Genomic DNA, 27584 nt, shown 5'->3' with positions numbered 1-27584 from the left:
CAGATTTCCCGCCTGCCTCGTCCCCCACTTTGACCACTGCCCACTCCTCTCTCGGCAGGGGACTGCTGGGCCGGCCAGGCTGGCGGGACTCAGAGCTGCTGCGGCAGTGCCGTGGCTCGGAGCAGGTGCTCTGGGGGCTGCCCTGCTCCTGGGTGCAGGTGCCCGCCCATGAGTGGGGCCACGCGGAGGAGTTGGCCAAGGTGGTGCGCGGCCGCATCCTGCAGGAGCAGGCCCGCCTCGTGTGGGTGGAGCGCGGCAGCAGCAGAGGCTGTGGCGGCAGCAGTGAGGCCTGAGGCTCATCTGATACCTGCAGCTTCTTCCCAGGCCAGCTGGGTCCTCCCGCCCTGAGCCTTCCTAGAACCTTGGACTCTCAGTCGCAGGGCCCTTGGCTCTGGCCTCTTACCCCGAGGCTGTCTCGGCCCTGCCCAGCCTGCGGGAGCCCCGGGACAGAGCGCCCTCCCCCCTGTACTTGCTGCTCTGGGCCTCCCCACCTGTCCTGGGGTCTCCACGTTCCCACTAGTGGGTCTCACTAGTGTGTCTGTGTCTTCTCCTTAAACAAACACTCGACCTGGAGTCTGTTCTCACACCTCTGTGCAGGTTTGCACACTCAAGTTCTCACGGGCAGGCTCAGGTCTCCCAAGGGCCTGGGCCTGTTCTGCTCCCAGGAGCCCCGAGCCCATTATCGTGTGACTTCTGCCATCCAGCTCACGTTCCTCGTGGATTCAGCCATGCATGGACAGTCGGGGGGTTTGGGGGGGCGGGCGTGTCCCGCGCCCTCGGTCACCTGTGCCCCTCGTGTCTCCTCACATGGGTGTCTGTGGTTCTCTCCTGTGTAAATGTCACACCCCGCCCGTTTCACGTGGGCACTAACGTGTGCGTTCCCAGTGGGCACACGCAGGACCGTGCCTCGCAGGGCCAGACCCCTGCCTCTGCCTCACTCTTGGGGGGGGGGAAGGGGAGGGCTCTGTCATGAGAATGTACAGCCCGTGGATGATTAATGGGCCTTTTTCACTCAGAAGCTGCATATTATGGAACATTAAACACTTTTGTCGTAGACACTAGTGGCCTTCTGCTTGCTTGTATCCCTGGCCTGGGCCCCTGCCATTCTCATTTGTCCCCACTCCCAGCTCAGGCAGATACCACCTTTCAGGTCCCTGATTGCCTGTCGGGAGGGTCAGATTTCCTGCCTGCCTCGTCCCAGAGCCGCCCGCCATCTGTGCTGGCATCACCTTACCCGCCCCTGAATGACCAGAGAAGGGCCACACGGATGGGCCACCCCAGCGCTCAGCCCATCCCATGGCTGATCATCAGAGGAGTGCCCCCTGGAGTGGGACACCAAAACTGGCAGGGTGTGGTCTCAGACTGAAGGGACCTGACTGCTGAGCCCAGGAGCTCAAAAGCAAACCCTCAGTATGCTCGCAGGTTCCTGAGATGGCTCCACTCAAGAGAGGATGGTTGCTCCCACTGGGAGCAATCCAGGCAGCCTTCCTGGAGAAGGTGCCACTTGAGCTTGGGAATTGGGATTCCTTTCTTCAAGAACCATTTACTGGACCTATGTGTCCAAGTGCAGGTGACTGTCCTCAGCCACAGTGATGAGCCTGGGCAGGCCGTGGTGCTTGGGGGTCTGAATGTACTAACTAGGTAAGTGTCGCTTCCAGGGCGAAAGCTCAGGGGCAGCACCTGGGTTGGATCTGGCCACCTGGGGAGGGGTTGGAAATGAGGTCAGGAAGGGCAGTCCTGGGGTGGGTATGGGAGTGCAGAGGAGCTTGGGCTGTGCCTTGTAGGCTGTGGGAGCCTCCAAGGATGGGGGAGCAGGGCTGTGGAAACTCTGGTTTGGGGTTGGCGCAGGACTGAGGCCAACTGGATTAGGGGATGGAGGGAGGGGGGGGTAGTGAAAAAGAGAGGAGCAGACAGGAAGGAGGGGCTCTGTGGCCTCCAGGGGTGGGTCTGGATCTCCATGTTTGACAAGAAAAATTCTTAAGGGCTAAGGTCTGGGGATTTGGGGTGGTGGGTGGAGAACGGAATGGGGAAGCTGAGAGAGGGGTTTGGGGTGTGGATGGGGCGCCCATCTCTAGTGGGAAGAGACAAGGACTGGGTATAGGGGAGAGGTGGCGAGGGCCTCAGAGGCTGGATCACGCAGGATGACGGTGCTTGGGCATGGAGTTGCCAGGGTGGATGGTGGGCTCAGGCTGCCCCAGGAGCCCACAGAGGCTTTCCCAGGATGGAGTGCAGGGTGCACAGGGCACTGTGGTTTGGTCGAAAGCCAAAGCTCTGGCCAGCCAGGTGACCCCTGGCAACTCAGATGGCCTCTCTGGACCCAGGGTCCTCCCCTGTGGCTGGTGGAATGAGCATGGGGGTACTGATTGGCCACGGCTGGGTGAGCATGCGTGGCTGGGGCGGAGCCATTGCCTGGGAAACAGCTCTTCCCACTCTCTCCGCGACAGGGCGTCTTTAACAAGGTGCAGATTGGACCTTCAGGCCCGCCAGTCTGTCACCACTGGGGTAGGGGTTGGAGAGTTGGACTCTTGAGTGGCAAAGGCGCTGTGGTGGGGGAAGGGCCACCCCCTGCATGGGAATCAGCTGCAATGTCCCTTTCCACTCCAGGGCTTCCTCCAGGCTTATCCCCCCAACTCATGTGGCGGGCTCCGAATCTGCCCTCAGCTGTGCCCCTGTGCTTGTGTGGCCCGCTGCCTGGGCTGCTATCCCTGCCTGAATCTTCCTGACCTTTGAAGCCTGGCTGAGATGCCACCTCCACAAAGCCCACCAGAGCCTCCCAGCCCTTGGAACTTCTCTGGGTCGTGCCATGTTCTGCCTTATGGCAGGACGAGGGAGTCTGTGTGGCTGTCTCTTGATGTCTGTGACTCCCTGGGCATTGGGGTAAATGAACCTCCCCCTGCCCCAGTGCTTGGTCCGGGGACAGGCTGGGCCCTGTGGCTCGACTGCCTCTGCCTGCTCCCCGTGTCAAGTGTCCTTTCTGTGTGGTGGAGAAGCCCACTCATCCCATAATCATCACCAAGTTACATTTTTGTCCCCATTTTACAAATGATAAAGGTAGCTTGCCTGGGGTCACACAGACAGTGAGTGGCCCAGTAGGGATTTTTTTTTGAGATGGAGTCTCACTCTTGTCACCCAGGCTGGAGTGCAGTGGTGCCATCTTGGCTCACTGCAACCTCCTGCCTCCCGGGTTCAAGTGATTCTCCTGCCTCATCCTCCCGAGTAGCTGGGATTACAGGTGCCCGCCATAATGCCTGGCTGATTTTTTATTTTTAGTAGAGATGGGGTTTCACCACGTTGGCCAGGCTAGTCTGGAACTCCTGACCTCAAGTGATCTGCCTGCCTCAGCCTCCCAAAATGCTGGGATTACAGACGTGAGCCACGGTGCCCGGCCCCCAGTCGGGATTTGAACCTGGTCTGTGGGGCACAGAGCCTGTGATCATCACTAAGGCTGGCATTGTCACCATTCTGAGAATATGGGCTGTGAAGGGCCTGGCTGGGGGCTGGCCCATGAGAAGGTGATTCAAAGGGTTGGTTTCCCTTCCTCTCCCCTAGCTGTCCTCATGCAGGGTTGAGCCCGGCAGGGCCAGTTCACTTCACCGGCCACCTGGTACTTTGTTGTGCTGAATGAATACTGATTGAGTTCTTGTCTGCAAGGCACTGTCCTAGGCACTGGGGATTAGGGACTCAGTGGTTAAAAAAGAAATCCTGCCCTGACAGTCTCATGAGGAGGACAGACAATAAATAAGACATACAGGATGTTGAAGATGAAAAGCGTGATGGAGAAAACAGTGAAGAAGGGGGCTGGGCCAGGCTTGGTGGCTCATGCCTGTAATCCCAGCACTTTGGGAGGCTGAGGCGGGTGGATCCCCAGGTCAGGAGTTCAAGACCAGCCTGGCCAAGATGGTGAAACCCCGTCTCTAGTAAAAATACAAAAAAATTAGCTGGGTGTGGTGGCGGGCGCCTGTAATCCCGGCTACTCGGGAGGCTGAGGCAGGAGAATTGCTTGAACCCAGGAGGCAGAGGTTGCAGTAAGTAGAGTTGGCGCCATTGCATTCCAGCCTGGCCAACAGAGTGAGACTCCATCTCAAAAAAAAAAAAAAAAAAAAGGAGGCTTGGGAAGGACAGGCCTGGGGGGCTGGGAAGGAGGGGGCAAGGGATTGCAATGTTAATAAAGTGGCCAGGGAAGGCCTCACAGAGATGGTGACCTTTGTGTAAAGCCCAGAGGGAGTGGGAGAGTAAGATGAGCAGGTCTCTCGGGAGGGTTGTGGGTGGGGACAGTAAGTGACAAGGTCCTGTGGCAGCCGGGATCTCAGGGGTCTGCAGTGGAGCAGAGTGAGTAGCAGGACGGGGTGGGAGGAACTTGGGGGCTAGCTCACACAGGGGCTTGTGGGCTGCTGAGTGCTTTTTTGGCTTTTGTTCTGAAGAAAATGGGAGCCAGTGCAGGCTTTGAGCGGCGGAGAGAGGAGGTGTGAGTGAGCTTTTCCGAAACAAGACGGAGGTGGTGGCTGGAGAAGGCCCTCTGTGTGTCCACTGGCCGGGTGCTGGGAGAGCAGCAGCTCCAGAGACTGCGGAGTGAGGTTGGGTATGGGCAGGGCCACGGCGGGACAGGACCACGGCGGGACAGGACCTCCTGAGAACCAGATGAGGGACCTGTGTTCCGTCAGCTCTGCAGCTGAGTTGCTGGATCATCTCTGCTCATTCTGTGCCTTTGTGCCTTACTTACATCCTCAGCCATAAACTGGGAGTGACAGTCCCAGTGCTGTTGTGAAGACCACAGGATATCAGCAAACTACCACGGGAGCCCCAGATGTTAAGAGGGGGCATCACGGAAGGCTTCCTGGAGAAGGGAACCCTTGAGCTTTAAAGTTCAGATAGAATTCAGCCTAGCGGAGGGAATGTGGGTGAGGCTGGTGGGAGGGGACAGCATCCCGAAGGGAAACTGAGCAAAAGCTGGGCGCCGGACGAAGCAGGACACCAAAGTAATGGGTGTTGAATGGGCCAAGCTGACAGGTCTCTGGGGTCGTGGATGGTCCTGGAGGACCCTCCCTTCCACCGCGCGTGGAGGGTTTGTTGTGACTTCCTCTCACCGCAGCAGCTGGTAGAGCCAGGGCTGCCCCTTCTGCTGGTGCCTCCTTTCAGCCGCCTGTCTGGGGTTCCCTGCGTCTGGCCCCGCCCCTCGGGCTGAGCGGGGCGGGGCCAGGCAGTCCCGGAGGCTCTGGCCGACCGGCCGGGAGCAGGTGGAGGGCTGGCGCGGTCGAGATCGTGCTGCCATGGCTCAGCCTCCGGGTCCAGAGTCTCGGCTCCTACCTCTTCCCTCCTTGCCAGCCCCTGATGCTTGCCAGATTTTTGCCTCTGCCGGAGCCCCTGCCTGACCAGCCTCCCTCCCCGTCTGACTGGGATTTGGGGGCTGAGCTGTCTGGGGTCCCAGGGCCAACCAATGCAGTGCCGGCTCCTGCGGGGCCTGGCCGGAGCCCTCCTCACCCTCCTGTGCATGGGGCTCCTGTGTCTGCGGTACCACTTGAGCCTGTCCCCGCAGCGGGTGCAGGAGACCCCCAAGCTGAGCCAGCCGAACCCGGGGCCCCCTGAGCTACAGCTGCGCGATGTCTTCATCGCAGTTAAGACGACCCGGGCCTTCCACCGTTTGCGCCTGGAGCTGCTGCTTGACACGTGGGTCTCCAGGACCAGGGAACAGGTGACAAGTGGGTGACATTGGGCCCTGGGAGTGGTCCCTGGCCTAAGGGGTTCTCAGAGGCCTTTCTCCTGGGCTGGGGTCCCTGACTACCTCGTGGGAGAAGCTGCCCGATACCTGCCCAATCTGGGATCCTCTTCCCCTCTCCTTCTTCCGGGTCTCAGGGGCTGCCTGCGGCCCTGCCTGTGCCCTGCACTCGTTCTGACTCCAGGTGCACCCAGGGCCCACTGCTCCACCACTTTTGGGGGCCAGCCTGGGCCCCTGCCCCAGGCTCCTGGGTCTCTCCTGGGGGTTCTTTTATTCCTAGCTTCTCCTGTGGGGGCTTCACTCCTAGCCACCAAGGCCCAGCCTGGCACTGGGGGCAATGGTGAGTGTTGGGCAGCTGGGATGGAGGCCTCCAAGAGGTCCTGACCGTGACCCACGCCCAGGCCAGGCTGCCCCACCCAGGCCCTAGGTGCTGTCCTTAGGACCACCTGAACCCTGTGAGGCCTGGGGCACTGGGTCCTTGGCCCAGGCTCTGAGGGCGGCAGAGTGGGGAGACTGTCTAGGTGGGGTCTGTTCTGGGGGAGGCATCCTTTCAGGCTTCCCGACAGCCCCTGGCGCCGTGCCTCTGCTGCCCGGGGCGTGCCGAGGGTGCCATGTCTGGCCTCCTATGCTGGCTTTCTGCGGGGCTGCTTCAGAGGGAGGGAAGGAGAGCGGGTGCTGCCAGGGTGGAGGGTGAGGAGTGGTGGCAGGAGGTCGGGAGGCCTGGCTGGCGTGCAGGATTGTGTGTGTGCGTGTGCTCACATGCACGGAGCTGGAGCGTGCTAGATATGCCGTGACAAGAGGCGTGGGTGTCACATGGGTGCGTGGCTCCGGCAAGCCAAGTCCCTTCCAGCCCTTCCCCTCCTCGAATCCAGTATCTTCCTCAAACAAAGTCAGTGATGCCCAGTGTTAGGGACCATTGCTGGGGAGGTGGAGAACGGGCGCACACACGCGCGCGCGCGCACACACACACACACACACACACCCGCCCCTTTTTGGAGGCTGGCTCAATAGGAGGAAGTGACTGAGTCTTTGGAGGGAGTTAGGCCTCCTGAAAGACCAAGACAGGGAGAGGATGCCTGGGAGGCCAGGCCGTCCTGGGGAGGGCACCCTGCCCTGATTTTGGCTCTTACACCCAGGATTAACGCTTCCCCAGCTGGTCCCCAGCACCCCAGCTCTTCTCTGGACCCCACACAGCTTCTCCTCTTGGGGAGATCTTGGTTCTTCCTGCGGAAGCCGCTGAGGCGGGCCCTCCCGCAGGCCTTCCTGTTTATGCGTCTGTGTACCCGGGAGCGTGGCCTCACATGGCCCACGGCCTTTTCCTGTCCTGTCTCCATCACCATGGTGATGCCCTTGCCCTGGATGGGGAAACTGAGGCCAGAGAGGAGGAAGTGCTGGCTGGCGCAGCGTCACGCAGAAGGCCTGAGGGGTCAGAGCCCAGCGGGGCCTAGAGCCTTGCTCCTGTCTGGGCGCCTTTCTTCCCTGCTGAGACTTGGGAACCCCGTGAGGCCTGGGCCACTGGGCTACAGGAGAGGGTCCTTGGCCTTCAGTCTGGGCGGCTGTGCCTGACAGAACCAGGGCAGCAGAGGCAGGCAAGAACAATCCCTCCGTGTCCCAAGCTCAATCCCAGCTGTGAATCAGGCGGTGGGGTGGCAGTGGGGGTGCTGGCAGCTATGGGCTGCAGATCAGGCAAGTTGCTTGTTTCACCCTCACGGCAAGCCGCAGAGGTCGACTGTGACACCCGTGACGTTCCCACCTCACAGTGCAAACACTGAGCAGGTTCAGCCGAGGTGGGAGATGAAGCCACTCAGCGGGACCCAAGGGGCGAGGGGCAGACTCCAGAAGTCTTGTCTTTAAAGTTGAAAGAAGGAAGGATGCTGAGATGGAGGAGGAGGTGGGAGGACAGGGAGGTCCTCGCTCGCCACCCCACGTCTCTCTCACCGTTTGGCTCACTTCTCTCTGTGACCTTGGCCAAGGCCCTCCCCTTTCGGCCTGCAGTTTCCCCATCTCCATGCGGCGGCGGGAGTGTCTGGACAGGGCCTGAGTTGGTTAACTGCAACACTGGGTGCCCCTCTGGCTGGTTAAGGGCAGCCGGGTAGCAGGTGGGCCTTGTGGCAGGGGCCGGGGACTCGTGTGCCGGCCTTTGTCCTGGGCCGAGGGGGTGGGCTGGGGGAGGCGGGTTTTGCACTCAAGGGGAGTCTTTCTCCTCCCCTTGTGGGCAGGGGGCGGGGGCGGGGGCGGTGACGGTGGTGGGGGAGAGGTGGCAGAGGCCCCACAACTCCCCTCCTCCACAGCAGATGGTCCCCGGCCACCCCTCCCCTACCCCAGCAGGCTGCGTGTCCCTTTGTTTCCCGCGGCCGCCTGTGAAGTTTCCACCATTGTCAGGCCCTCTCCTTAAACAAATCAAATGCAGCCCTCAGCTCTGAGGAAACTCTGCCCAGTGCTCTGGGCCAACCTCAGGATTCCCAGGGACTGACAGCACCAGCTTCGCTGCCCTCTCCCATGCCCCTGCCCCCTCTGGACCTGGACTTCCCTTCTCAGCTCCCTCCCTCCCTCTGCTCAGGGCTGCTCTATTCTCCTGCTTTTTTTTGAGACAGAGTCTTGCTCTGTTGCCCAGGCTGGAGTGCAGTGGCACGATCCTAGCTCACTGCAATCTCTGCCTCCTGGTTTCAAGCGATCCTCAGCTTCCTGAGTAGCTGGGATTACAGGCAGGCACCACCACACTCGGCTAATTTTTCTATTTTTAGTAGAGATGGGGTTTCATCATGTTGGCCAGGCTGGTCTTGAACTCCTGGCTTCAAGTGATCCGCCTGCCTCAGCCTCCCAAAGTGCCTATTCTCCTGCTTTATTCGGGCTTACTAGGTCTTCACCAGGAAATGTTCCTCAGCCCATTTGGCCCATGCTCCAAACTAGAGAGCGCTCCACTATCTGGTGCCTGTTTGGTGGCAAAAGTTTGCTGGGGGCAGGGTAGGAAAGGCCTGGCTCCTTTTATGGGATCCCTTGGGGCTGTGTTGAAAACAGACTTGGGGTGGTGGCAGAACAGAGCAGGGATGCCAGGGAGGAGGGACTGCAGCAAGGCAGGTTGCAGGTGACAACAGTGGCGGGGCTCTGGGTGGCCGGGTGGGCTGGAGGGACGAGTAGAGATTTGGAGGCTGGTGAGCAGAGTTGCTGACAGGCTTGGGGAGGGTGTGAGAGGAAGAGAGGAGGGGCGGGGACTCCGAGGTTTTAGGTCCCAACCAGTGAGAGGGAGGATCTTGGTGAGCTGGGGCTCATTCTTGATGCTTTAAGACACTGTGGAGATGTGGTTGCTGTGGGGGGTCTGGCGGTTTGGAGCTCAGGGAGAGGCTAGGGCTGGCGGCGGACACGAGTCTCCAGCTCCTGGATGGTGGTTAAAGCTGAGAGGCTGCATGGCGTCACCAAGGGAGTGGGCTTCGTGGAGAAGCGGACCAGGGCCTAGGCTTGGACCAGCGACATTTTCCCCCGAGGAAATCCAGAGACCTCCAGCATTAGCTAAATCTGACGGTGAGACAGAGCCCAGGGAGAGGCTCAGAAGGTGGATGCTGCCCCGGCCTCCCCGAGGAGAACCAGGTGCTGGGACTAGGAGACAGATGGGCACCTTTATGAAATCTAAAGACCTAAGGTGGATTTAGCAGTAAATCAAGAATAGAGAGCTTGACTGAATAAAGGCCATGAAGCAGGCACACACCGCCCGTCGCCCTCCTCAAACATCACATAAAAGTATCTTGCCGATAAGCCACTACACACTGATACAGAGGGGTAAGTCGTAACATGGTAAGTGTACCGGAAAGTGCGCTTGGACGAATCAAAGTGTGGCTTAAACTAAAGCATCCGGCTTACACCCGGAAGATCTCACCAATAACTGATCACTTTGAGCTAACTCTAGCCCCAGCCTCATATAACTATTATTTAACTACGATAATTAAATCATTTACCTATTACAAAAGTATAGGCGATAGAAATTATATTTAGGCGCAATAGATATAGTACCATAAGGGAAAGACAAAATCCTAACAAACCATAAAAAAGCAAAGACAAACCCTTCTACCTTCTGCATAGTGAATTAACTAGAAATAGCTTTGTGTAGAGAACTTCGACAACGCCCCCCGAAACCAAGCAAGCTGCCCAAGGACAGCTAAAAGAGCGCACCCGTCTATGTGGCAAAATAGTGGGAAATTCTCTGGGTAGTAGCGACAAACTACTGAGCCTGGTGATAGCTGGTTGTCCAAGACAGAATCTTAGTTCAACCTTAAATTTACTTACAGAACTATTTAATCCTCCCGGAAATCTAATCGTTAGTCTAAAGAGGGACAGCTCTTTACAGCCTAGGAAATACCTTTTATAGAGAGTAAAACATTTCACTACCATAGTTGACCTAAAAGCAGCCGCCAATTAAGAAAGCGTTTAAGCCCAATACTCAATTACTCTTAATCCTATTCATTTTACTAAACTCCTAAAACACATTGGACTAATCTATTACTTAATAGAAGCAACAATGTTAGTATAAGTAACATGAAATTATTCTCCCCGCCTAAGCTTATTTCAGACCGAAACAACTACTGTTAGTTAACAGCCCAATCGTTATACCCTACAGTTTAACTAATCTATTACCCAAACTGTTAACCCAACACAGGCATGCCTCCAGGTAAGATTAAAAAAAGTAAAAGGAACTCGGCAAACGTTACCCCCGCCTGTTTACCAAAAACACCACCTCTAGCATCACCAGTATCAGAGGCACTGCCTGCTCAGTGACACGTGTTCAACGGCCGCGGTACCCTGACCGTGCAAAGGTAGCATAATCACTTGTTCTCCAAATCGGGACTTGTATGAATGGCCACATGAGGGTTTAACTGTCTCTTACTTTTAATCAGTGAAATTGACCTATCCGTGAAGAGGCGGATATACTAAATAAGACGAGAAGACCCTATGGAGCTTCAATTTAATAAGACAAACTAATATCTTAAAAACCCACAGGCACTAACCCACCATCTGTGTATTATAAATTTCGGTTGGGGTGACCTTGGAGTATAACGCAGCCCCCGAAAAACATATACCAAGACCTTACTAGTCTAAGTAAATCTACATTTATTGACCCAATAACTTGATCGACGGACCAAGTTACCCTAGGGATAACAGCGCAATCCTATTCTAGGGTCCATATCGACAATAGGGTTTACAACCTCGATGTTGGATCAGGACATCCTAATGGTGCAGCTGCTATTAAAGGTTCATTTGTCCAACGATTAAAGTCTTACGTGATCTGAGTTCAGACCGGAGAAATCCAGATCGGTTTCTATCTATTAAATATTTCTCTCAGTACGAAAGGACAAGAGAAATAGAGACTACTTCACAAAGCGCCCTCACAAATCAGATGATTATCTTAATCTTATAAATTATTACTTTTTCCCCCCAGAACAGGGCTCATTAAGATGGCAGAGCCCAGCAATTGCATAAAACTTAAAACTTTACAACCAGAGGTTCAGTTCCTCTTCTTAACGTGTTTATAATTAATTCACTCTTACTAGTTATTCCTGCCTTAGTCGCTATAGTATTCTTGACACTCACAGAACGAAAAATCTTAGGCTGTATACAATTTAGTAAAGGCCCTAACATTGTAGGCCCCTACGGAACATTTCAACCAATTGCCGATGCCATAAAACTTTTCGCAAAAGAATCCCTACTACCTACCACATCCACTACAACCCTAGACGTAACCACCCCAACCTTAGCCCTCTCCATCGCTCTTCTCCTGTGAACTCCCCTCCCCATATCTTATCCCCTAATTAACTTTAACCTAGGCCTTTTATTTATACTAGCAACATCAGGTCTAGCTGTTTACTCAATCTTATGATCCAGATGAGCATCCAACTCAAACTACGCACTGATCCACGCATTACAAGCTGTGGCTCAATCTCATATGACGTCACCCTAGCTATTATTCTATTATCAACCCTACTAATAAGTGGCTCATTTAATTTACATTCACTTCTTACAACACAAGAGCACTCCTGACTTCTACTACCATCATGACTCCTAGCCATCATATGATTTAGCTCCACACTAGCAGAAACCAACTGAGATCCCTTTGATCTAACAGAAGGCAAATCAGAACTAGTTTCAGGGTTTAACATTGAATATGCTGCGGGCTCACTCGCCCTGTTCTTTATAGCAGAATATATAAATATCATAATAAATGCCCTATTACTATCTTTTTAGCAACACCTTACACTACAGCTATACCAGAACTCTATACAATAAATTTTATAGCTAAAACCCTCCTCTTAACCACCCTATTTTTATAAATTCGAACAGCATACCCTCGATTCCGCTATGACCAACTGATACACCTCCTACGAAAAAATTTTTTACCACTTACACTAGCACTATGTGTATATTTCAATACCCATCCTAACATCCGGCATCCCGCCCCAAACGTAAGAAATATGTCTGACAAAAGAATTACTTCGATAGGGTAAATCATAGAGGTTTAAATCCTCTTATTTCTGGAACTATAGGAATTGAACCCATACCTGAGAACTCAAAACTCTCCGTGCTACCTACTACTCCATATTCTAAGTGAGGTCAGCCAAATAAGCTATCGGGCCCATACCCCAAAAATGTTGTTCAATCCCTCCTGTACTAATTAATCCTTTAGCCCACCTCATTCTTTCCCTTACAATTTTAACCGGAACTGTAATCACAATACTAAGCTCACACTGATTCCTCATCTGAACAGGCTTAGAACTAAATATACTAGCTATTGTACCAATACTAGTCAAAAACACCAGCCCCCGCTCCACGGAAGCAGCCACTAAATACTTTTTAATACAGGCAACCGCATCCATAATCCTCATAATAACTATCCTCCTCAACAATCTATTCTCCGGACAATGAACAATTAACCCATCTCTAAACCAAATTTTATCTACAACAATACTAACAGCCCTCGCAATAAAACTAGGACTAGTCCCCCTTCACTTCTGACTCCCAGAAGTGACCCAAGGCATTCCCCTAATGCCCGCCATACTCATCCTTACATGACAAAAACTAGCCCCGTATCATTTATACTCCAAATCTTCCCACCAGTCAATATAAACACCCTCTTAACAGTCTCAATTTTATCAATTATAACAGGCAGTTGAGGGGACTTAACCAAACACAACTAGGCAAAGTCTTAGCTTACTCCTCAGCCACTCATATAGGCTGAATCATGATAGTACTGTATCATGACCCAAGTATTACCATTCTAAGCCGACTCATTTATCTCTTAACAATCTCTATATTCATAATATTTTACTTAAACTCAAACGTAACAAGCCTATCACTATCACATACCTGAAACAAACTTACATGAATAATACCCATAATTCCACTAATACTACCTTTAGGAGGCTTTCCCCCAAATGAGCTATCATACAAGAACTTACAAAAAATAATAATCTTATTATCCCCCTTACTATGGCCATACTAACACTAATAAACATATTTTTATATGCGCCTAACATACTCCATTTCAATAAAAATATTTCCCACATCTAATAATACAAAAATTAAATGACAACTCAAATACATAAAGCCAATACCATTTCTCACCCCTCTTATCATTTCTTCCGCCTTTCTCCTGCCCACAACCCCATTCGTATTAATAAACTAGAAATTTAGGTTAACAAGACCAAGAGCCTTCAAAGCCCTTAGTAAGTTGTACTTCATTTCTGTGCTACTGTAAGGACTGCAAAACTTTATTTTGCATCAACTGAACACAAATCAATTACTTTAATTAAGCTAAGCCCTTTCTAGTTTGATGGGACTTTAACCCACAAAAATTTAGTCAACAGCTAAACGTCCTAATCAACTGGCTTCAATCTACTTCTCCTGCCATAAGGGGAACAAAGGTGGGAGAAGCCCCGGCAGGGTTGAAGCTGCTTCTTTGAATTTGCAATTTCATTTGATATATCACCTCGGAGCCGGTAAAAAGAGGACTGTTCCCCTGTCTTTAGGTTTACAGTCTAATGCTTGCTCAGCCATTTTACCCTCCTCTACCTATGTTCACAAATCGCTATGTTCAACTAACCAGAAAGATATCGGAACACTATACCTATTATTTGGCACATGAGCAGGAGCAGTAGGAACAGCCCTAAGCCTCCTAATTCGAGCAGAACTGGGTCAACCAGGAAATCTAATAGAAGATGACCATGTTTATAATGTTATTGTTACCTCCCACGCATTCATTATAATCTTCTTTATAGTTATACCAATCATAATCGGGGGCTTTGGAACCTTATTCCTCTAATAATTGGTGCTCCCGATATAGCATTTCCCCGAATAAATAATATAAGCTTCTGACTTCTTCCCCCATCACTTCTCCTACTTGCATCCTCAACACTGGAAGCTGGCGCCGGAACTGGCTGAACAGTTTATCCGCCCCTAGCAGGAAATATGTCGCATCCAGGAGCCTCTGTGGACCTAACTATTGTTCCGCTTCACTTAGCAGGCATTTCCTCTATCTTAGGGGCCATTAATTTTATCACAACAATTATCAATATAAAGCCTCCAGCCATAACTCAATATCAAACACCGCTTTCAATTGATCCGTCCTTATTACAGCAGTTCTTCTACTGCTCTCCCTCCCGGTTCTAGCTGCCGGAATCACTATATTATAACTGATCGCAACCTTAGTACCACTTTCTTTGACCCTGCTGGTGGTGGGGATCCCATTCTGTATCAACACCTATTTTGATTTTTTGGGCATCCTGAAGTATATATCCTCATCCTACCAGGCATCGGAATAATTTCACATGTTGTAACACATCACTCCAACAAAAAAGAACCATTAGGATACATGGGAATAGTATGAGCTCTAATATCGATTGGCTTCCTAGGATTTATCGTATGGGCCCATCACACATTCACAGTAGGGACAGATGTAGATACACGTGCACATTTTGCATCAGCTACTATAATTATTGCTATCCTCACTTGAGTAAAAGTCTTTAGCCGATTAGCTACGCTGCATGGCGGTAATATTAAATGATCTCCCGCAATATTCTGAGCCCCGGGCTTTATCTTCCTTTTCGCCGTAGGTGGATTAACAGGAATCGTACTAGCCAACTCGTCATCAGACATTGTCTTACACGACACATGCTATGAGGTAGCTCATTTCCATTACGTCCTATCCATAGGAGCAGTATTTGCTATCATCGGGGGCTTTATTCACTGATTCTCTTTATTCTCGGGTTATACACTTGACCAGACCTATGCTAAAATTCACTTTACGACTGTATTTGTGGGCGTAAATTTAACTTTCTTTCCACAACATTTTCTTGGCTTATCCGGAATACCCCAACGGTACTCTGATTATCCTGATGCATATACTACATGAAATATCGTCTCATCTGTAGGCTCATTCATTTCATTAACAGCAGTTATTCTAATAATTTTCATATTTGAGAAGCCTTCTCCTCAAAACGAAAAGTTTCAACTATCCAGCAGCTATCTACCAATCTAGAATGACTCTATGGCTGCCCTCCTCCTTATCACACATTTGAAGAGTCTACCTACGTAAAATCTTTAAGCGAAAAAGGAAGGATCTGAACCCCCCAAAACTGGTTTCAAGCCAATCCCATAGACCCTATGACTTTTTCAATAAGATATTAGTAAAATAATTACATAACTGTGTCAAAGTTATAGACCAAACTCCATATATCTTAATGGCTCACCCAGCCCAACTAGGTCTACAAAACGCTACATCTCCCATTATAGAACTAATTGCTTTTCATGATCACGCCCTCATAATTATTTTCCTATTTAGCTCTCTAGTCCTGTGTTATTTCCCTAATACTTACTATAAAGCTAACCCATACCAGCACCATAAACGCTCAAGAAATTGAAATAATCTGAACTATCCTACCCGCCGTTATTATTGTAATTGCCCTCCCATCCCTACGAACCCTGTACATAACAGATGAGTTTAATAAACCCTACTTAACCCGTAAAGCAACTGGTCACCAATGATACTGAAACTACGAATACTCAGACTATGAAGACTTAGCTTTTGATTCTTACATCAACATATTTTCTTGAACCCGGCGAATTTTGACTTCTTGAAGTAGATAACCGAACAACCTTGCCAATAGAAGCAGATATACATATGCTGATTTCATCAGACGACGTCTTACACTCATGAGCTGTCCCATCACTAGGCGTTAAAACAGATGCAATCCCCGGACGTTTAAATCAAGCTGTCCCAGCCTCTATACGACCAGGCCTATTTTATGGGCAATGCTCAGAAATTTGCGGATCAAATCATAGCTTTATACCCATCGTTCTAGAATTCCTATATTTCAAAGACTTTGAAGTCTGAGCCTCATCTCTATACATGGCATCACTGTAAAGCTACTTAGCATTAACCTTTTAAGTTAAAGATTGAGAGAACCTCTCTCTACAGTGAATGCCCCAACTAGATATTTCAACACAACCAGTGGTGATCTTATCAATAGTTGTAGCCTTATTCTATATTATTCAATTAAAAATACTGAATTTTACCTTCCACACCATGCCATCATCAGTTAATTAAGACACAAAAACATAAAACAACTTGAGAACTAAAATGAACGAAAATCTATTCACCTCTTTCAATATCCCAACGATCTTAGGAATCCCCCTAGCAATATTAATTATTTCCTACTACATTGATTATGCCTTCTAATAACCTAATCAACAACCGACTTTCCTCGCTCCAACAATGATTAATTCAACTTCCACTAAAACAAATAACAACAGTTCATAATATTAAAGGACGAATTCGATCCCTTATACTCTTAGCCCTAATTACCTTTATCGCCGTAAATAACCGCCTCGGACTTACACCCTATGCGTTTACACCAACTACTCAACTATCAATAAATTTAGGCATAGCAATTCCCCTACGAGCAGCCACTGTACTCACAGGATTTCGATTTAAAACAAAAGCATCTCTAGCCCATTTCTTACCCCAAAGAACACCTATCCCACTTATTCCTATGCTAATCATCATCGAAACAATCTGTCTTTTTATTCAACCAGTAGCATAGCCATACGATTAACAGCTAACATCACAGCAGGTCACCTACTAATGCACCTACTCAGAGGAACCACATTAACTCTACTAACTGTCTACCTCTTGGAGGCAGACAGACAGCTTGGAGGGACGTCAGGGATAGGCCACAGGTGTGGCCCCAGTGGGGGCTGAGAGAGTCTGGAGGCTTTAAACATTAGGTGGGACACTTGGAAGGGGTCCAGAATCGTCCCGAGTCCTGGGCAGGGCAGTCCCAGGGCCAGGGACGCCCTCAAAGGCCCTTGGGTGCTCACTGGGTGTGAGCGGACCCACTTAGGCAGCCGAGAAGCTCTCCCCATGCTGGGCCGTGCCTGGAATGGGAAGGACAGCAGTCCCCAGCCGGGCTCATCTTTGTGGTGTCACATGCTGCCTCTGCCTCTCATTCAGAGTCTGGGTTTGGTTTATGTAGGGCGCTGAGCAGCTTTAGCTGCCTGGGAGGCGGCAGGGAGAGGTCCGAGGCCTGTGGGTTTGAATCTCAGTCTGGCACTTGCTAGCCCTGGTCTGTCACTCAGCCTCCTTTTTGTCATCTGGGAAGGGAACAGGTGACACCTGCCTTGTGAGGTTTGAGGGTCGCTAGGGACAAAGCATTTGGAAGCTCTTGGCGGGGCGCTGTCCAATCTGGGGAGCTGGACTGGGTTGTGGGAGCATCTCTGAGGTGGCTGGCACAGGAAGTTTGCTTGGCTGTGAAAGTGTGACGTCTCCCTAGTGGTGTGGTGTCCCTGGGTGTGGGTGTGGGTCTGTTCACATAGTTTGTGTCCTGATGAGTTTAGGGTTGTGGTTATGTAATTGTGGAGGGGCTGAGTGTGGCTGTGACTGTATGTGTGTGTGTATATGTGTATGTGTATGTGTGTGTATGTATGTGTGTAAGCGTGCGTGTATGTATATGTATATAAGCGTATATGTGTATGTATGTGTGTATATGTGTGTGTGTGTAAGCGTGTATGTGTGTGTATATGTGTGTGTGTGTGCACACACCCGTGCGCCTGATAGAAGAGGGTGAGATGCTGCCCAGGTGTGGGGCTATGGTTGGGTCCCTGTGGTGCCGCTCTGGAAAGGAGGTGAGTACATGTGTTTATACGGTGGCCTGTGTACGCCCTGAAGTTGTGTGTCTACAAAAGCTGGATTGTGTGTTATATGTTGTCCTAAAGGAGCGTGCGACAGGAGAGAGGTGTGTCTGTCACTGAAGGAGTGCAGAGTCCATCTGGGGCTGGGTGGTGGTGGGCTGTGGATCGGTTTGGTGCTTCCCTTGGCCGACGGGAATCCTGACCCCTTCTCCTCCTCCCTAGACGTTCATCTTCACCGACAGCCCAGACGAAGGCCTCCAGGAGAGACTGGGTAACTCTGCCTGGCCTAGGTGGGGTGGGGGACTTCAGCTGTTGCCCAGGAAAGCCGGGGGAGGGGGGCTGTGTCCTGGCCTGAGGGTTCCCAGGAAGTGGGCTGCTCGCCCTTGGCATGTGGGGATTCCCCTTTGCCCAGGAGGGAAGTGGGCGTTTTCCCTGGAAACCGGTGTGGGCGTGGCTGTGGGGAGGCGCTGTGCTGGACAAGGCCCTGGACGCCTGAGTCCCAGCCCAACCTGCTGTCCAGTAGCTCTGTGGTCCTGGGCAGGTCTGCCCTCCCCGGACCTCAGTGTCACCATGTGTAAAATGGGAGTGGGTGGGCTGATCCAGACTCCCTGCAGCCCGGCCTTGCTCTGTATTCTGTGTTCCGGGCTGTGAAGCGGGAGCCGGGCAGGGTCCCCTGACTCCTCCTCACTTCTCCAGGGTCCCACCTTGTGGTCACCAATTGCTCTGCAGAACACAGTCACCCAGCTCTGTCCTGCAAGATGGCTGCTGAGTTCGACACCTTCTTGGCCAGTGGGCGTAGGTGAGTGTTCCTGGGTCTCTGGGGATAGGTGTGGTTTGGCCCCAGTGAAAATAACCCCTGGGCCTCCTGGGGTCTGACTTCAGCCCCTACTCCCCTAGCACGCAGTGGGCAGATGGCTAGGAAGTCCAGCTGGGTTCCAGTCCTGCCATTCAGGATTGTCTATGTGACCTTGGGCAAATGACTTCTTTTTTCTTTTTTCAAGACAGAGTTTTGCTCTTCTCACCCAGGCTGGAGTGCAATGGCGGGATCTCGGCTCACTGCAACCTCCACCTCCTGGATTCAAGTGATTCTCCTGCCTCAGCCTTCCGAGTAGCTGGGATTACAGGCGCACCCCACCATGCCTGGCTAAGTTTTTGCAATTTTGGTAGAGACGGGGATTCACCATGTTGGCCAGGCTGGTCTTGAACTCCTGACCTCAGGTGATTCAGCGGCCTCAGCTGCCCAAAGTGCTGGGATTACAGGTGTGAGCCACCGTGCCCGGCCAGGGCAAGTGTCTTAGCCTCTCAGTGTTGGCCCTCATCTGTGAAATGGACACCATTCTCAAAATCTTACACAATATGCAACTTGACACGAAACAGACGCCTTAAATGCCAGCCCCTTCCACCCCTACTCTGAACTCTATCACTGTTGGCTGACTGTGGGGGTGCCTGGGGACCCTGGCTTGGAACCCCTTCCCCAACCAACAAGTTCACTGTCCCCGTTTCATCCCTACAGGTGGTTCTGCCACGTGGATGATGACAATTACGTGAACCCAAGGGCGCTGCTGCAGCTGCTGAGAGCCTTCCCGCTGACCCGAGACGTCTACGTGGGAAGGCCCAGCCTGAACCGGCCCATCCACGCCTCGGAGCCGCAGTCCCACAACCGCACGGTGGGTCCCTCTCTTCCTCCTTTGCCCCTTGGCCCGCTGGTCCCAGGGTGGGGCCAGTCCCAGAGGTGAGGATGTGCTAGAGAGGTAAGAGGGGTTCTGAGTTTCAGGTCTGGCCCCATGTCTGTGGGTTTGGGCTGGTGGCTTCCTCTCTTTGACCCTCAGTCTCTTCCTCTGTGAAATGAGAGACTGAGCTCATGCAGTTGTGGCACAGAGACAGTACATAGTGAGGCCTCTGTCCCCCAGGAGTCACGGCTTGTCCTGGTCACTCAGGGAGCGTTCAGGTGAGCTGAGGCTGCGCGACTCTGCAGCAGGGCTCCCAGCCACCTGGCGTCACCATGTAGGTGTGCAGGCTGTTAAAATGCTGGAATGTCCGGGTGCATTGTCCCAGTGGCTCAAGCCTGTAATCCCAGCACTTTGGGAGGCTGAGGTGGGTGGATCATCTGAGGTCAGGAGTTCGAGACCAGTCTGACCAATATGGTGAAACCCTGTCTCTATTAAAAATACAAAAATTAGCCAGGTGTGGTGGTGTGCGCCGGTAATCCCAGCAACTCGGGAGGCTGAGGCAGAAGAATCGCTTGAACCCAGGAGGCAGAGGTTGCAGTGAGCTGAAATTGCGCCACTGCACTCTAGCCTGGGCAGCAGAATGAGACTTCATCTCAAAAAAAAAAAAAAAAAATTGCTGGAATACTGTGGGCTGGGTGATGGATGGCTGCTGCCCAAGCCCCAGAACCCTTCCTCGCCTTGGGCACCCTCTCTCTCCAGACACCTCCACTAGCCTGTGACTGAAGAGTTGACACCTGACAGGGGACCCCGTACCAGCCTCAGTTCCAGATCTGGATGGACACTGATTCAGGTTGCCAGATTTAGAAAACAAATAAATAGGGCTGGGCGCAGTGGCTCACGCCTGTAATCCCAGCGCTTTGGGAGGCTGAGGTGGACAGATCACAAGGTCAAGAGATCGAGACCATCCTGGCCAACATGGTGAAACCCTGTCTCTAGTAAAAATACAAAAATTAGCTGGGTGTGGTGGCAGGCGCCTGTAGTCCCAGTTACTCGGGAGGCTGAGGCAGGAGAACCCCTTGAACCCAGGAGGCGGAGGTTGCAGTGAGCTGAGATCACCCCACTGCACTCCAGCCTGGCGACAGAGTGAGACTCCATCTCAAAAAAGAATAAATGAAAAACCACTACATCCAGTGAAACCTGACTTTCAGACAAATAATGAGGAATTTTTTAGTATAAGTCTGTCCCAAATATTGCATGGTTCCCTCCCTGTCCCCAGGACCCACTGGGTATCAGGTGTTAGAGCAGTCCAGGCCCTAGGCCTCCGTTGGCCTCAGGAAACGGTCGGGAGGTCCCTCTCTAGAGACCGTGCCTGGTGCAGGAGCTGGGCACACAGCGGGGCTCACCCTCCCTCCCCAGGTCACCATCTGCTTCATTAGGAAAACCAAGAGCAGAAAATACAAAGCCTTAATTATCAGTAGCTAATCAGCCTCTGAGCCTTAATTAAATCTTTCTGGGCCTCGGGGCTCTGTGTGTGAGCGATTCCAGGGGAGCCAGGGAGTCCCCCAGGCTCCCACACTACTGCACCGCTGGCCACTCACCTCTGCCTAAGCAGTTTGCTTCTGGGCTGGAGAACTGCACGCTGGAGCCTGACTCTCTGGGTGTACCCGGCAGCCCTGCCACCTCCTGGCTGTGTGACCTTGCTTGAGGTCACCTCACCTCTGTGCCTCAGTTTCCTAATCTGTGAAATGGGTAATAACAGCCCCTACTCATACAGTGGTTGTGAATATAGAAGAAAGAATTAAATGAGGTCATCTATCCAAGTCTTTGGAATGGGACCTGGCACGAAGTCAACCCTAGAAAGTGTTAGTGATCCGAGGCCAGGTGCGGTGGCTCAGGCCTGTAATCCCAGCACTCTGGGAGGCCAAGGCAGGTGGATCACCTGAGGTCAGGATTTCGAGACCAGCCTGGCCAACATATAGAGAAACCTCATCTCTACTAAAAATACAAAAATTAGCTGGGCGTGGTGGTACACACCTGTAGCTACTTGGGAAGCTGAGGCAGGAGAATCGCTTGAACCCGGGAGGTGGAGGTTGCTGCAGTGAGCTAAGATGGTGTCACTGCACTCCAGCCTGGGTGACAGAGCAAGACTCTGACTCTCAAAAAAAAAAAAAAAAAGAAAAGAAAAGAAAGAAAGAAAAAGAAAAAGAAAGTCCTAGTGATTCGTATTGGGCACAGCCCAGCCCTCCTTTCCCAGCCTCATCTCTACTGTGCGCATCCAGGCCCCTTCAACCTAGGTCCACCTCTGTGGGTAAGCAGCCCCAGGAAGGTAGGTGCCGTGTTTGGCAGCCCCTCCCAAGCCACATGGAGTGAGGTAGAGACCTTTCTCGGGGGGGAAAGGGCACGGTGGCCGGGTGAGTAAAACAACACACATGCCCTTTAACTGGAATCCAGCTGCACCTGGGTCTGATCAGCGACCTCACCACTCATAATTAGCTATGTGACTTCGGGCCTGTTTTCTTATCTATAAAATGGCACAATAATGCCACGATGTAAGAAGACTCTAGTGAGAGTCAAAATAAAGAGGTTTTGAGCCATGCTGGTTGGGGGTGTCCCTTTCCCCGCCAACTCCCGCTAGGCTCACTCTGTCCCTTCGCCCTCCTCTCCCTCAGAGGCTGGTACAGTTCTGGTTCGCCACCGGGGGCGCTGGCTTCTGCATCAATCGCAAACTGGCTTTGAAGATGGCTCCATGGGCCAGGTAAGCAAAGACCCAGGGGTGGGCAGGAAGGCGGGGAGGGGCTAGCCGCTGGGGTACAGGAGGGGCCTTTGCAGCAGGAAGGGCTTTGAGTGAGCTCAGGAGAAACTGCTCCTCATCCACGTGTGTCAGAGCAGCAGTTAGTGGTGAGCAAGCCACCTGCCACCTGCCCTCAGCGGCTGCACTGCTGAGTGCACACTGCCACACACAGGCAAGTCATGTCATCTCCAAGAGCCTCCGTCCCCACAATCTGCATGTGGACCTGATCAATGGCCAATGGCGTGGTAACGGTTAAATGAGAAAATGTTCGGACTGGCCCTGGTAGTTGCTATTTGCAGCCCTCTTCTGACTGGTCAGTGCCATAGGGGAGGTGAAGGCCAAATGTAAGGGCCTTCAGAGGAGGGAGAAGGGCCTTCTGGTTGAGGGCAGAAGGGAAGGCTTCCAGGAAGAGGTGGTGCATCAGCACCGCTTGCACTGCAGCCTGGGTGGTACAGCAAGACTGTCTCGGGCAGGGGTGGGGTAGTGGGGGAGAGGCCAGGTGCAGTGGCTCATGTCTGCAATCCCAGCACTTTGGGAGGCCAAGGTGGGTGAATCACTTGAGGTCAGGAGTTCAAGACCAGCCTGGTCAACATGGTGAAACCCTGTCTACTAAAAATACAAAAATTATCTGGGCATGGTGGTGGATGCCTGTAGTCCCAGCTACTGGGGAGGCTGAGACGGGAGAATCACTTGAACCTGGGAGGCCGAGGTTGCAGTGAGCTGAGATTGCACCACTGCACTCCAGCCTGGGCAACAGAGGGAGAATCTGTCTCAAAAAAACCAAAACAAAACAAGGAAACAAACCAAAAAAAGCTGCCACCTCCTCCAGGAAGCCTGCCTGATTCTCCCTATACCCCCGGGCAGCGTGGACTTAGCACCACTCTCCTATGCTGAAAGACCTCCTCCCTGCTCTGTCTCCCTCCAGAATGGGGGCTGCTGTTAAGGGCAGGAAGTCTTTCTTATCTCTGTATCTTCAGCCCTAGCATGGTCTCTGGTACCAGGTAGATTCTCAAGCTCAACCATGAATAAATGAGTGAATGAATGAATGACCAGACAGGGAGAGAAGGAAGGCTACATTTATAAAGGGTATCACCTTCCTATTCCTCCGTTTAATCCTCACAACAGCTCTGTGAAGACAGGGCCGTTAGCATCCCCATTTCACAGAAGACAAGACCAAGGCTGAGGCTCCCGGAGGTTCCTGACTTGCTCAAGGTCATACAGTGTCCGGGAGGCAGGCGCTCTGCTGTGCCAGCTTGTGCCAGCAGAGGGCCTTCTCAGGGTGGGGGCTCTGGATGTGGAGGACCCGGGCCAGTGTCTACAGTCCGGCTCTGTCCCTCAGCGGCTCCCGTTTCATGGACACATCTGCTCTCATCCGGCTGCCTGATGACTGCACTGTGGGCTACATCATTGAGTGCAAGCTGGGCGGCCGCCTGCAGCCCAGCCCCCTCTTCCACTCCCACCTGGAGACCCTGCAGCTGCTGAGGACTGCGGAGCTCCCTGAACAGGTGTGCTGTCCTTGGGGCAGGTGGCAATGGGAAGCAGGAGAGAGGAGGGGTTCCCCCAAAGGAACGTGAGACATGAGGTTTCCCCAACCCTCCCTTCTGGTGTTTGAAAGAAACCTGGAACTCTAGATTATGGGGCTTGACTGTTCCCTATTGATGGGGAAACTGAGGTCTAGGGTGGCCAAGGACCCCCTAAGGGCACACAGTGACTCAACCCCTTCACCTCTAACCCTCAAGGATTAGCATCTGTGAAACTGACATTGGGTTCCCACCAGCCTGCCCCCACCCCTGGCTCTACTCCTCAATCTTCCATCTTCCCCACATTCCTCCCGGGGAGCCAGGGGGCCCTTTCTGCTTTTACCCGTTGGGAGCCCCTGTTTCATCAAAACTTCCCTATCCATGGTTCAGCGCTGTTCCTTCCAACCCTGAGGTTACTGGGATGGAAATGGCTTCAGGGGGAATGGATGTTAGGCTGGGGGAGGAGTGGGACCCTTATCCCACCACCTGGCAGGTAACACAGGTCCAACTGGCTCTGCCTGGCAGAGGCTGGCCTCTGACTCTGTAGATGGTCCTGGCTGAGAGTGTCCCTGAGATCTCCTGCCCAACAGTGCGACGAAGCTCAACATGGGCTGGTTAACCCGAAAAGGAAATGCTTGGCTCACATACCTGAGAAGCTGAGGGCCTGGTGGGCTAGGTCTGGCGGGGTCTAGGCGTGCAAACGGCCTCCCAGACTCTCTCCTCTCTCATCCGCTCTCCCCCAAGTTGGCCCCGTCCTCAGGCAGGCTCAGCCTTCACGCAGACAAGATGGCAGCCCAGCTTTCCCGCCCGCCATGGGAGGGAGGCGAGCGCCTCCTTCCTTCAGATCCCAGGGCTGGTGTTCATTGGTCTGATTGATTGGGCTTGGGTCACGTGACCCGTCTCCTACCAGCACCTGGAGTTAGTGATGATTGGCCAGACCTGGAACTGGGGTGTGAGGTTGGTCTCATTAGGATGGCAGGGCCTGAAGCCAGGAAAGGGAGGCAGATCTGGGGCAGCCCAAACCAGGGCACCCTAATGGTTAGGGTATTCTGAGCACCCACAATGCCAAGCACCACACTGGGAGCCTTCCCTTCTTTTTTTGTTTTTTGTTTTTTTGAGACGGAATCTTACTCTTGTTGCCCAGGCTGGAGTGCAGCGGCGTGATCTTGGCTCACTGCAACCTCTACCTCCCGGGTTCAAGCGATTCTCCTGCCTCAGTCTCCCGAGTAGCTGGGATTACAGGCACAGCACCACCATGCCCGGCTAATTTTTGTATTTTTAGTAGAGACGGGGTTTCACCGTGTTGGCCAGATTGGTTTTAAACTCCTGACCTCAAGTAATCTGCCCGCTTCAGCCTCCCAAAGTGCTGGGATTACAGGCGTGAGCCAACGCGCTAGGCCACCCTTCTTTAACTCTCTGGTTGTTAACAATATTCACATGAGGTTAAGTACTCACATTATCCCCTTTCCACAGATGGGGAAAGTGAGGCCCGGTGAGCTAAACTGACCGTGGCACACAGCTAGTATGGGGCAGAGGGGCCCTGGAACCCTAGCTGGGTGGTCCCTAAGCCCACAGTCTTAAACCTCTACAGCCTCTGAGTTGAAATCGTGATCCACGTCCTCACTGCCTGGCGGAGTAGAGGCTCCAGGTGAAGAGGGATGTGCTGAGCCCCTCCAGTGAGTCTCAGAAGACCGCCGTTCTAGTCCAGGCATACAGCTTACTGAAAAGGTGCCTTTTCCTGTTGAGCCTCAGTTTCCAAATCTGTAGATGGGGGAATTGTTCCAGCCTCTCAGGGAGCCCAGCTATCGAGGGAGCAAATGGGATTAAGGGCATGGTAGTGCTCGTCCAGCTGTAAAGTGCCTTGGGGTAAGGAGCTCCCACAGCCAGTGGGGAATTAATTTCACGTGCCCTCACAGCTTTCCCTGCAGCTTAATAATGCTTGTGCCAGAATGCTGCCCCCTTGTGGGGATCCCCAGCGTGACGCCCGAATACTAACTCCTTCATCACCCTGCCCAGGTCACCCTCAGCTACGGTGTCTTTGAAGGGAAACTCAACGTCATTAAGCTACAGGGCCCCTTCTCCCCGGAGGAGGACCCCTCCAGGTGGGTCTGGGGGCTGGAACCTTGGATGGGAGGAACGAGGGCCAAGTCTAGGCATCCAAAACGTAGTCAAGATTGTGCCACTGCACTCCAACCTGGGAGACAGAGCAAGACTCCGTCTCAAGAAAAAAAAAAAAAAAAAAAGGAATTGATGTTAAATTTCCTGTAAGCCTGAAGTTTCTAGAAGCCATAGATTACTGCCAAATGGATCTGGAGCCACCGAGAGATTCAGAGGCACGTGGTCAGATGCTTGGCCTCAGCTGAGGTCTATTGATGGCTTCTCTGGCCTTTGAAGTTTCTCCAAACTAGCGGTTCTCAAGTGGCAGTGATTTGTCTTCTGGGGGACATCTGGCAAGGTCTGGAGACATTTTTGATTATTATGATTCGGGGAGATGCTACCGGAATCTCGTGGGTAGAGCCCAGGAATGCTGTTAAATATTTTGCAAGGTACAGACAGAGCCACAACAAAGAATTCTGTAGCCCTAAGCATTAGTAGAGAAACCCTGCTGCAAACTGTCTGTGGCTTGCGTCCCCCTAGGAGAGTGGGCTGAGAGCAGAAGTGGGGGTGACTGTCCTGTCTTTTTCTGGTTTCTCTGCAGGTTTCGCTCCCTCCATTGTCTCCTCTACCCAGATACACCCTGGTGTCCACAGCTGGTTGCCCGATGAATCCTGAACTGCTGGGCAAAGTTTGGGCAGAGGCTTCTGGCTGTTCCTTAGCTCCCAGGGTGGCACTGAGGGCCCCTGGCAAGTGTCTTGTGATAGGCAGTTCCTGGCAGGGCCTTCCGGTGGTTGGCAAGCCCAGGATCTGGGTGGCAATGGGCACTGAAGGCATCCCAGGCCCCTGGGGGGGAGTTAGACGGCCCAGGGGACCAGGTGGACCAGGTGATGGCCAGAGAGGCTCCAGGGGGTAGACTCTTTCAGGAGGCTGAATTGCAAAAAAGGCAGGGGGCACTAGAACTGGGCCGGGGCTCAGGGGTCCTAACCCTTTAGGCAGTGACATGGCCTCTGGGTGGGGCCTGGCTCTTGCCTCTGGCTAATGTCTCTCAGGCATTCCTCTGGGGCTCAAGCACTGAGCTGCCCACTCCCGCCTCCCTCGACTGGGTCCCAAGTCACTGAAGGGACACGGGTGGAAGGATGGCAGAATCCAGGGTCCTCAGCGGCTGCCGTTGTTGCCGACCAGTCTCACAAAGCTCCTTGCTCTCCACCCCCTGTTCAGATTTTGTTTGGAGCCTCAGCATACCTGGGCCCAGATGAAGGAGCATGATGGGTCCCAGCCAATCATGACGATCCTTTTGCTCATTTCCCAGCCTCCCTTGCTATTAGGGGCTACCATGGGACTAGCTCTGACCAGAGGGAACTAAGCAAAGCCAATAGAGACATTTCTGGGGAAGGTTTTGCAGCCCACTCCCCATATTCCTGCTGTGAATGTGGGTGTGATGGCTGGACCTGGGGCAGCCACCTTGCTACCATGAAGGAAAGGCCCAGACAATCACCCACAGCTATTCCCTCCTGCATCTGGTTCTGTACGAAAATTAAATGCTTATTTGTTTAAGTCTCTCTTGGTTCAGTTTTCTGTTACAGGCAGCCACAGTGTTCCTGACAGGGGTGGGTCTTTATCTG

The 27584-nt window shown here is 52.6% G+C and overlaps 2 protein-coding genes across 4 annotated transcripts in view; both read left to right on the top strand.

The window, feature by feature from the left end:
• CARD10 (caspase recruitment domain family member 10) overlaps positions 1–1056 on the top strand; it is a 28846-nt gene extending 27790 nt beyond the window's left edge. Inside the window, exon 20 of the mRNA XM_012458908.3 lies at positions 59–1056. Coding sequence (XP_012314331.2) covers positions 59–293 — 235 coding nt within the window. The 3' untranslated portion in view covers positions 294–1056. The remainder of the gene's footprint in view (positions 1–58) is intronic.
• A 4160-nt stretch (positions 1057–5216) lies between these two features.
• On the top strand, positions 5217–27521 carry MFNG (MFNG O-fucosylpeptide 3-beta-N-acetylglucosaminyltransferase). Of its 3 annotated transcripts, none has more exons than XR_010339356.1 (9): positions 5217–5689; positions 18107–18155; positions 18581–18683; positions 18886–18966; positions 19398–19551; positions 22224–22309; positions 23685–23850; positions 25457–25593; positions 25882–25969. XR_010339356.1 is itself a non-coding variant. In XM_064368016.1 (9 exons), the coding sequence occupies exons 1-9, from the start codon at positions 5435–5437 to the stop codon at positions 26628–26630; spliced, it is 1047 nt and encodes a 348-aa protein (XP_064224086.1). In that variant the 5' UTR covers positions 5217–5434; the 3' UTR covers positions 26631–27521. The 3 variants fall into 3 exon arrangements, 2 of the variants coding, with proteins under 2 accessions (XP_064224086.1, XP_012314329.1); XM_064368016.1 differs by lacking the exon at positions 25457–25593 and adding an exon at positions 26564–27521 and having other exon boundaries at positions 25882–25967; XM_012458906.2 differs by lacking the exons at positions 18886–18966; positions 25457–25593 and adding an exon at positions 26564–27521 and having other exon boundaries at positions 25882–25967.
• Positions 27522–27584: the final 63 nt, after the last annotated feature.

The sequence above is a fragment of the Aotus nancymaae genome, unplaced genomic scaffold (assembly GCF_030222135.1).
Source record: "Aotus nancymaae isolate 86718 unplaced genomic scaffold, 86718_ANA_hifiasm-v0.15.2.pri h1tg000076l, whole genome shotgun sequence".
In the NCBI taxonomy this organism is placed as follows: domain Eukaryota; kingdom Metazoa; phylum Chordata; class Mammalia; order Primates; family Aotidae; genus Aotus; species Aotus nancymaae.
This window is presented reverse-complemented; position numbering and strand designations above follow the sequence as displayed.

Excerpts from the sequence above, each read along its gene's own strand:
- MFNG (XM_064368016.1), top strand. The coding sequence starts at position 5,435 with ATGCAGTGCCGGCTCCTGCGGGGCCTGGCCGGAGCCCTCCTCACCCTC. Across the intron at positions 23,851-25,881 it reads CTGCGGAGCTCCCTGAACAG|GTCACCCTCAGCTACGGTGT; the intron begins GTGTGCTGTCCT and ends CACCCTGCCCAG. Across the intron at positions 25,968-26,563 it reads CCGGAGGAGGACCCCTCCAG|GTTTCGCTCCCTCCATTGTC; the intron begins GTGGGTCTGGGG and ends GTTTCTCTGCAG.